The sequence below is a fragment of the Malurus melanocephalus genome, unplaced genomic scaffold (genome assembly GCF_030028575.1).
Source record: "Malurus melanocephalus ecotype Western Australia unplaced genomic scaffold, MMel_1.1 scaffold_128, whole genome shotgun sequence".
Lineage (NCBI taxonomy): Eukaryota > Metazoa > Chordata > Aves > Passeriformes > Maluridae > Malurus > Malurus melanocephalus.
In genome coordinates, this window is record NW_026623360.1 from 504971 (window position 1) to 515160 (window position 10190).

General features: G+C 39.6%; 1 protein-coding gene across 3 annotated transcripts in view; it reads left to right on the forward strand.

The window, feature by feature from the left end:
* Positions 1-10190, forward strand: part of ITPR2 (inositol 1,4,5-trisphosphate receptor type 2) — a 240651-nt gene that overhangs the window by 90560 nt on the left and 139901 nt on the right. For all 3 annotated transcript variants that reach the window (XM_057370513.1, XM_057370515.1, XM_057370514.1), the window contains 4 exons: positions 1414-1546; positions 2444-2501; positions 3985-4150; positions 6084-6257. In XM_057370513.1, coding sequence (XP_057226496.1) covers positions 1414-1546; positions 2444-2501; positions 3985-4150; positions 6084-6257 — 531 coding nt within the window. The remainder of the gene's footprint in view (positions 1-1413; positions 1547-2443; positions 2502-3984; positions 4151-6083; positions 6258-10190) is intronic.

Below are 10190 nucleotides of genomic sequence, written 5' to 3' on the forward strand. Positions count from 1 at the left end.
TTTTTAAGACTATATTTCTCTCTGTACATTGCTTTCCTGGTCAATGCCAGGATGATTCCAGCTCTCTGTACATTGCTTTCCTGGTCAATGCCAGGATGATTCCAGGACCTTGGCCTGGGCATTCCCTGAAGGAATGACATTTTGTTTCATCCTTTTCTTTTTGACAGCACATTCAGTGCAAGAGCACCCAGGATTGGAGAGTACTTAATCCTAATTTGTTACTTAATCTGTGGTTTGTTAGTTAAGGATTAGTCACATGGTCMAATCACTTCAGATAAGCAAGTTGTCATATGTTGGGTGAATCACAATAAATGTGCATCTATATGATCCTAGCACACAAGAAATACAAAACAATTCAGTTTYATTTAAAATGCAATGAAGAAGGATTCATTTAAATCATGTTACCTTYAATTACTGTGTTATTAGTCTCAAAGGTGAGTAAGAATATTTTAGATTTATTGTACTAACATGCATAGCAAGTACAATGGTGWTTAAAGCTATTCTATTCTCAGAAATATTTCAGTTTATAGTAATTTRATTCTCAACATATTTTCCTATTGCTTTAAGTAGAGATTTTTTAATTTATGAGTTTCTCTTCTGCCCTGAGCCAGAATTAAACAGATGGTCTGATAGACTTAGTCGACTACGCATGRACTTGGGAAATTTTTATTTTTAAAAATCTTTCTTGTACAATTCTAGGGTATTGGTTATCATGGCACCAAAACAGACAATTCCTGTTACAGCAGGTCTGGAAATCATGTTGACTTTAGCTGKAGATCAAAGAAACAGGTTGCCACCATTTGCTAAGTCACCTTTCAGATATATCTTTTATCCCTGCTGGTTGTAAAATATGTTAAATGGTCTTAAAGGTGTTTGATTATGTGCTTGTGGCTAAGAAACATCCATGTGTATAAGTGTCAGACCTTAATTTGGTACTAATGCTTTCAGCCTAGTTATTTTCCTTACTGTTCCAATGTAAAAGCAGCACTTCCAGCTCTGAATTAGGATTTTTCCTGTATGAATTTCCAGTTTCACAGCTGAGGAAAAAAAGGGCATTTGTCAGGCATCTGAGAGGGTGAGCCTTAAGCCTGTTGTACTTGCCCTCTATCCCACTCCACTTCTTACTTTCATGGGGCATTGGAAGTCCAGCTGAAATGTGAAATAATTGGTGTCAGCATGGGTTTGAAGGTTCTGGTCTAGCTCACAGGCAGTGAGGACAAGGCAGTGTGTTGGAGCCCCTGGATGCATCCAGTCTGCTTCTTGGTACTCAGCAATCCATAGGACAGAGTTCAGCATGTCTCAGGATGAGCAGGGTAAAAATGAAAGAAGTCATAGAAGACTGGTGGATGAAAGGGATTGKTTTTTTCATAGTGGACTTAAATTAATTTACTTCATCTTTTTTTTTTCTTGTAGTTTATTCTCAGTGTTAGACTGGACTACCGAATTTCCTACATGCTGTCTATCTATAAGAGAGAGTKTGGGGAAAACACTGAAAATGTTGATTGCTCTCCATCATCCCCATCTGACACATCAGGGACTGCCTCAGGTAAACCTTGCTGCTCTCTTTCAATGCAAAATAATTCTGGGTAGGCGACTGCACACAATGAGCTTAACTACACCAGAAAGACACAGGCTGCTGCAAGTTGAAAAGCTTTTTAAAAAATAAAAATTTTAAGGAACTTCACTTTTTTTTTGCTGGCCTGTCCTCCTCTAACAAGAAAGTGATTATTTTTTTCTACTATATTTTGTCCTTTTATTTGTGCTCTTCCCAAAACACTGCATGGTGGCAAATGGAGTGGAGGGCAGATTATGGAGAATGGTTGGGGATGGGTGAGGACATGTTTATGTTGGGTGAACATGGTACAGGAATGATTTGGCTTTCCAGGGAGCCTTCTCATGCACACAGAAGTGCTTAAAAGGTCTGTGTGATCTCCTGCAAGTAGGGGAGAATTGCTCTAGTTGGAGGTGGGCACATCTGTAACATAGGGGTACTAAAGTCTTAAATAATAAGTTATATTAAAGTCATTAAAGCAAAATAAGGCTGTGGTAAATAATTTGTTTTATGGCAGATATTCTAAAGTTCATGTATATGCTTTGTTGGGGTTGGCTCATGTAACAAAATATGTAAAAGTTTGGTAATCTGTGTCATTTGTGGGTTCTTGCYGGTGGCTAGTGCAGCTCCTAGCACATGTGGCCTTGGTTCATCACTACAATTCTCTTCCTCAGGAACAGTAATACACAATTTAACTCTGCCCCATATACTTTTGTTCTCTGCTACTCTTGCAGAAAGTGAGTTTTGCCTAGTTGGGGAATGACTAGTTAGACCTTTACTTGATACCATCTGCTTTAAAGGGGAACGGAATTCCATTTTGCTGTGCACATTAAACAATGATCATTGCCTTTTTTTTTATTTTTAATTTTTTCTTCTGTTTCTTTTTCCCAGCAATTGTTCCTGACATAGATGAAATTGCAGCTCAGGCTGAAACCATGTTTGCTGGCAGGTATATTCTCTGAAGTTTTATTTCCATGGATATATACATATATAGATTTGTTCACACTGGTATTTCTCATGGACAATCTCTGTTTATTCTGTGCTCATTTTCATAACCCTTTYTCTTCCTTTGCCTGCTTGTTATTGCATAAGCCATACTTGAACAGAAATGTTCCAGGAAAGACCTGGATTTCAGTCAAACAGCCCAGCTGGTCTGGAAGGGTGTGGGATTGGGTATGACCACCCTCTTTGTTGCAAGAGAGTTGGTGCAAAGTTTTTGTCATGTTCCCAAAGGCAGCTGGGAAATGGTGTATTGGGCTAAACTACACTCATCTATTTATCTTATAAAATTAAAACCTTCTTTTCTGCTGTGTCTTATGGCAGCAGTCTCTCAGTATTTCTCATAGACCATTCATGACCTGGTGTCATTGCACKTGGTGTTCAAACGCACTGGGAAAATTGTGTCAACAATAATCTCCTGTGACTCCTCAGATCAGGAGTGGACCACTTGCCATGATCTCCTGGACCACCAGAGGCCTGTAGATCCCAAGTTATGCCTGCAGAGTTTTGGAAAGGATTTCAGCTATGCTGTGAACAGAAAAATAGCTCCACGGAAAATWCTCACACTGGAGAGTTACTACCATTATCACTGTATTGGTTTAATTTTATGGGTATAATTATAATTATACCAGTAAAAATTAATTCCATTTAGACAAGGCCATAGACTTTAAAGTTTTTCTTGGAGCTAAGGAGAAGGATCCACGATACGGGCACAGTGATCTTTCCTCTCTCAGTCCCTCATGCATTCTTAATCTTTACCAGCACAAGCAATGCCTCCAGGCCTCTCCCTGAACTCCCACAATGTAAAACCACACACAGCCCTTGGCATCTGCATCTTTAAAATGAACAGAGAGACCGAATGGTTTCTTGGAAACATTATTTCTGCTTTGATATGTTAAGTGTAAATCTGCTTTCTGCCATTCCACATTATGTATATGATTCCAAAAAATATGATGCTTTTGGCAATACTTGCTATTTTTTATCTTATTTTTTCTTAAATGAAATTTTAATAGCWGCTGAAAAGGGAAGGAGTGAAAAGAAAAGGGTCAAATTAATCTCTGATGAAATGCAGTTTACTTCATTTAATTTGGAATAGGGATGAGCCTGGCTTAATTTAACCAAGACATAAGTGAATGTTTTTGCAATATAGATTTTAATCACAATGTTTGACACATTTCATAGATGATTTGCTTTTGTTCCATAATGTCCATTCTGCTATAAGATTGGTCCAACAGCATATAACTATAGGATATGAGTCCTTGTACAATATGTTAAAATTTTATTTATAGTTTCCTTCCTCTAGTGTATTCAATTTGATTTTAAGAGCTCTGTCAAGTGAAGATTGTGTGTAGAGGCATATTTATCTCAAAACATTTTATTTTTTCTTATTTACTTTACTTTATTTGGTCCTTTTCTCCCCATTTCTGTTGCAGAAAGGAAAAGAATGCAGTTCAGCTTGATGATGAAGGGGGCAGAACTTTTTTACGGGTCCTCATTCACCTTATCATGCATGACTACCCCCCATTGCTCTCAGGAGCTCTGCACCTGCTGTTCAAGCACTTCAGCCAGAGAGCAGAAGTTCTGCAAGCATTTAAACAGGTATGGATGGGCAGAGCATTATCCCAGGACACTGAATACAAGAACCTTTGCAAAGGCTGCTCTGCTACTTAAATTGCTGCTTGTTGCATGACAGTGTTACTTCCTTAGAGGTCCAGTATCAGCAGAGTTCCTTGGCTTATGTGCTGGTATATATTATAGTTCTGTGCCCCTAGAAACAGTTATTTCTGGCATTGCATCCATTAGGRAAAATGCAGGTCTGTGGTGAGCCTCTCACGTTGATCCCTCAGGGACAGAGCAAGTGTCTCATGTTTGACAAGCAGTGTCCCCGAGTCAGCAGCAAGACCCCGCTGTCTTCAGGGACACTCCACTTCAGGCTGGGTACCAAGCTCTGTTGTTATTCACCTGGTGCCTCCAGTTCKAAGTCAGGTGTCTTTGCACAGTGCTGCCCTGCCTGATACAGATGTACCCAAATAGCAGGAAGGCAGGAACAGAGCCAAGCCTGCTTTCAGCTTTTCTTCTTTYCCTCTGGTAGCGGTGCATGTGCAGGCTCCATGTGTCAGTGGATTAGGATGGGGAGATCTGATGTCATGGGGCTGCATGACAGAGACGTCTCTGTTACGTAACCCTTTGTAGCATATGTTGATAAGACCATCTGATGCTTATTTCAGGAGCTTGGTAGCGTGTTGTCTCATCGTTATGTAACATGGGGAGGTTTCTCTCCTGTAAAAACAGATGAATGATAAAGACCTGACAGGCTTTTGTTTAATGTTTTTGTTGTGCAGCATAATGGCCTCCCACCAGGTATTTAAAGTTAGGCTGCGCTGGTTAGTTGCATAAATAGCTGTTATTCCCAGGTAAGCAAACACTGAGTTGCTTAACATGATTTTGTGAAGGATGGAAAAGACTAATTGAGAAAAAAACAGCAAAGACTGTACAGAACATGGAATAAGAATGTCTGCAGATAAGCAGCATTTATAAACTCTGTAAAATAACAASGTTTTGCCAAGCCAAGAGCGATGATTATGATGAAAACTTTATATAACAAAATAGTGAATATTTGCCTGGATGTAACATGCTTTTAAAAAGAACATCCCTATCAGTGTTGTCAGTGACCCTTAATCTCTTACATAAGTATGATTTCTTAAGTGTTTATTAATTTACTGTAAAGACTGCTGTTAGTTTTTTGAATATTATCTTCATTAATAATCTTGGGAGAACAGACAGTGTTACAAAGAAAGAAAACGTGTAGATCATGCTAAATCAAGAACTACACATAACAGTGAAAAACCCAGCTAATCTGAGCAGTACAGAGAAAGGAAAAAATGAAACTAATCTTAATAAGTGGCAACCACTCAGATGGTGAGAAATTCCATGAACCTGAAAGTCAATTTGTCAACTACATTCAAAGAAGTTTTTCTAAGTTGGCCTAACAGTGTTAAAGTCTTTTATTTTTTAATATTTGGTTATGGTGGYGTAGGTTAAAACTGCTGGCCATTCTGGCTTTTCTTTGGATGSCCTGATTCCTTGTCATATCATCCCTTTCTTTTTCTTTTTCTTCTGAAGTACAGTGCTGAAGCATTAGCTGTTTCTAACTGTTGCTTCAATAGTGTGTAGCTGTATTGTTTTAATGTCMTGAGGATCATAATGAGTGCATCAGAGCTAACCTTGCATAGAACTCCAGAGCCTGTAAATCTGCTTGTGCTGAAAATGTTTTGCAGTGCTTTCAAGAAGGTGAGAGGATGTTGTGAATATTGTAACTMTCCTGTTTTGGGCAACTACAGCCTCTGGCTCTGTTAATAGTTTTCGATAAATGGGGGCTAAAAGCCTGTGAGTGCCTTGTGTCAATTGCATAGGAAGGGTTGCATAAAGCACCTGAAAAGAGAGGCTCACAATGGAAACTGTCAAGCAAATTACCCAGCCCTAAGTGCTGGTGCTACTGCTCTAATAGCTTTACAATTTCCTCTGTTTCCAGGTTCAGTTGCTGGTGTCCAATCAAGATGTGGATAACTACAAGCAAATCAAGGCTGATCTTGATCAGCTACGTCTGACTGTAGAAAAATCAGAACTGTGGGTTGAGAAGAACAGCAATTATGAGAGTGGAGAGGTGGGCGACAATCAAACCAAAGGGGGAGAAGAGCCAATGGAGGTGGGTTTAAAGCCTTTGCTCTTAGAATTGTTTCARTATTGAGAGGTTGTTTAATGAACAACTGTAAAAATCATGGTCTGGTTAARCAAAGAGGCAAAGCGAGAATGTGCAGTATTCTGGCTGAGTTCTAGGAACAGACAGAAAAGGAAATAAAACCTCTGTAATCAATGTATTCAATAATCTGTCCTGCTGCTTTCAGTAACTGCATTCTTATGTCACAGAGCTGCCTTCCTTCCTGGGTGCAAGCCACAATGCACAGCAGCACTCTGGAAATAATCTGGGAATCATCTGCTGGCAGTTGGGTTGACTTGCTGGAAGAAGGGAGGAGTAGACATTGTCCTGCAGCTAAGGGAGAGGAGCACAATCAAACCCATACTTTCAAAAATCACAAGTAGTTCCACTCTTCACCAAATGTGAGATTGACCTAAGAATGTTGAGACTTTATAGGTGAACTAATATTTTCRTATCTTTAGGCCTTGTCATACCACTTTCTTGGGATATACTCTGATTTGAGAAGCTCTAAAACTTGAATCTAGGACCTTGAAGACCTCTTTCTTTTTTCTCTTAATTTTTTTTTTTTATTTCATTGTTTGGATTTTTAAAATTTTGCTTTTCAGTGAAAACTGAAGTCACTATGTAATCATTTAGCTACAACATGAGCTTTTAAGAAAACACAAAGTGTTGCTGTGATTGAGGTTTGTGGCATAAGAGTTGATAGAGCAGGCTTTCCCACTAATATTTATTCCCACTTTTCCATTTTCCTCAGAGGAAGTGGGGGAGCGATGAACAACTGTGATTTCTGAATAGCATTTTCCTTGTTTGCTTTCCTGTTAAGAGAGATGGTAAGGATGCCTTACCATCTCCTGTAAAGAGAGATGGTAAGGATGCCTCCAGGGGAAGCCTAGCAGAAAGCCAAGTAGAGGTTGTACAGCATTGTGAAGGCCAAACATTAGGAAAAGGTTGGAGCCATGGAGAAGAGAGAGGATGGTTGCAAATATCTGTGACACACACGTGGCCCTTTAGATGGGAAAGCAGATTTTGGTGGCTTCACATGGGGGTAAATCCAACACTTCAAGGAAGAATCCCAACTTTTTGCAATGGTGTAAGGTCCTACTCCTTCTCTGCTGTGTCTTATCTGCATTGAGTGGTGTCAGAAGTAGGGAGGAATCTGGACTTGGAGCTTCAATATGTGGTATTTCCTACTTTCTTTCCTCAAGCACAGCTTTCTAGTAGGAAAGAAAATGTTCCTTCATATATTTAATGAATTGAAAAGATAACGGGGAAACAGAAAACAGAACTGCAGCAGGATTACAAAGTTTTTTAGCTGTAATACATTTAAAAAGTGYAATAAAATCCTTTTTATTCCTATGGGTAGCCCTGATAGCAAGGGAACTCCAGGAAAAGGGGGCAAAACAATGTATTTGAAACAGAGGCATCTCTCAATGGGATATTTTGAGTGTTTTTTTCCSATGAGGCACCTGTGGGTCTGGATGGATTAGCAGTGCCTCAGTAGATGCACAATATTATCTCTGGCAGATCAGAGAGATTATTGTATCAGAGCARTAATACGTAATCTGCTGGTTAGATCATCTGCTGGTAATTCCCTGAGAGCTGTGCCAGGTTACAATAGCTCAGAACCTTGTCCATCGTTTTTTTTCCCCTGCTAAATTATTCTCTAACAATCAGGAATGTTTTTTACCTGGCAGAAAAAAATAATGTTAGATAGTCAGTACTCTCTTTGAGGTCTTCAGTCAGATGTAGGAGGTGTAATGTGGGGCATCGTCTACAAMGTGTGAAGCAGGTGGCTAGCTTTAAGCAGATAAAAATCCCATGAGATCCATGCTTCCTTGGAATGGATACTGGGTAGTCAGAGCTGGATGAACCTCTAGGTCTTAAGGGAATATGCTTCATTTGCCTGTGCTTCATTTTTTCCWAACAACATTAAAGTGCACACAGGGGCTTAAATGACATGCCAGAACACTCATGTTAAACTGAAATACCTGTTGTCACATGAAGCATGTTGAAAGATGTACAAAAGGGTTTAAAAATATAATTTTTTTTTGCCTAAGTCTTCCTGAGTATTTGTTTTCAGCTTACTATCATAACCTGTGGATCTTTTTTTCCTTTTTTTTTTTAAAGTCATGTGACTCCAGAAATGGATTTGTAGAAAAAAGGCCTTGTTCTTATAAAAGWATCCAGAGTACTCCACAGGAAAAATGTCAGGTCTTACATCCATGCAGGACTGTCTTGATAGGAACTGTAGATCAGAGYTGGAAAGAGTACATGGAGTTAGGTCAGACATAAATGAGACACCACATAGGGTTAGGAAGAAATGCTGAAATTGAGCTCACTCAATAAGAACCCTGCTTGAGCAAGGGAAAGCAGATAAAGCCTGTTCACCTGTTTCTCTCTGGGAAGGGTGCTCTGGATCTGTGGATATTCCAGACCATGGAAAGTGTGATTTTTATTGTCTTGTTGGAGGATGCTTTGCTGGTGTAGCACCAGAAACACAGCTCTGAGGAGGAGAAACAGCCTTTGTGAAATGTGAAGCTGGAATAGAGTGCAATAGCATTTATGGAATTTGTCATCATTGCCATCTKCTGAGGAGCAGTGAAGTTTCAAGTGGTCTAAATTTTCAGCACCCGTAAGCACCTGGTGATCCCTCACTTCCATGCTTTTCTGCTCTGTGGCATTTTGCTTTGGTTCTGGGAATGTTTGAACAAACATCACATGTAGGTTGAGGTTGTGAATAGAGACCTGTGAGTTTGTCTCTCATTCCCCTGGTATGGAAATACACCCTGTAGAGGCCAAAGCTGCATCATGGGGACACTGACAAGTGCCTTTCTCTGCTGTCCTGCTGGGATGAGGGTGGCTATTCACTGGTGGGGAACTGGTCCAACAGAATGCTGGAATCTGGGATTCCATTGGGGGCTGGCGAGAAAGGACCTAAGAYTGATGCTGAGCAGTATTCCAGGATTTTTATGAATAGAGGAAGTAGTCTCTTTCAGAAAATGTGATTTTCTAAAGGTGAGGTACTCAGGTGAGAGCCTCTCTCACTGAGATCTCTATGCCTGCCTGTTCCCTGTGGAAAAGTGTGACAGAGAATGTCTATCATGGGGCATAATGAGGTAAGATATGCAACTGAGTGTCTTTGGTGTCCCAGTGGTGTGATTATCTCTYGGTAACTACATCCCTGACATACTCTTATGGGTTCAATAAACWACTTTTTATTTTGTTAAGAGAAAGGATAGATTCAGCAGTTTAATGCTGATCAGTATTTCCAGATAAGACATATAGTTCACGTAGATTATAAAACTACTTTGATGGAGGAAGAAGGCTGATAAAACTAGCAGGTAAATGAATCTTGGTTAACCCACAATCCCAGAATGAARAAGGGTGCTTAATTATAGCAAACCCCTGAAATATCTCCCAAAGTATTGATTCAAACAGCTAGAGAGATGGCAGCCTGCATACTAACAAAGCTAAACAAATAAAATCCACTCTTGTTACAYAGATCAGTATGGCTGAAAAGCAGTGCTGACATGCTTATAAACAACTTCCATGGCCAAGTGGTGCAGCTGTTCTTACCTCACTGGAAATTAGGACCAGATGGGATTTATAGAACTCCCGAACTTCACCATCAGCTAAGAAAGTTCAGAGAGAGGCTTCAGGATGTATAAACATTCAGCTTGACGTGCATATGTGTGTTTTAGTGTATTTCTCTTCTCTAAAACAGTAGGAAGTTTGAGGACCAATGAAACTCAGAAGTGCACCTGTATCTTCTTTTTTTTTTATGCTGTTACACTGGCTTACACCCTTGTGGTTGCACTGTGACTCAGTCTCAAGATTTGCTAGAATTTTCCTTCATGCTTTATAATTTCAGCATCCGAAGTCCAATCTTTCAATTTTTTTTTTTTTTTTTTTTTTTTTTTT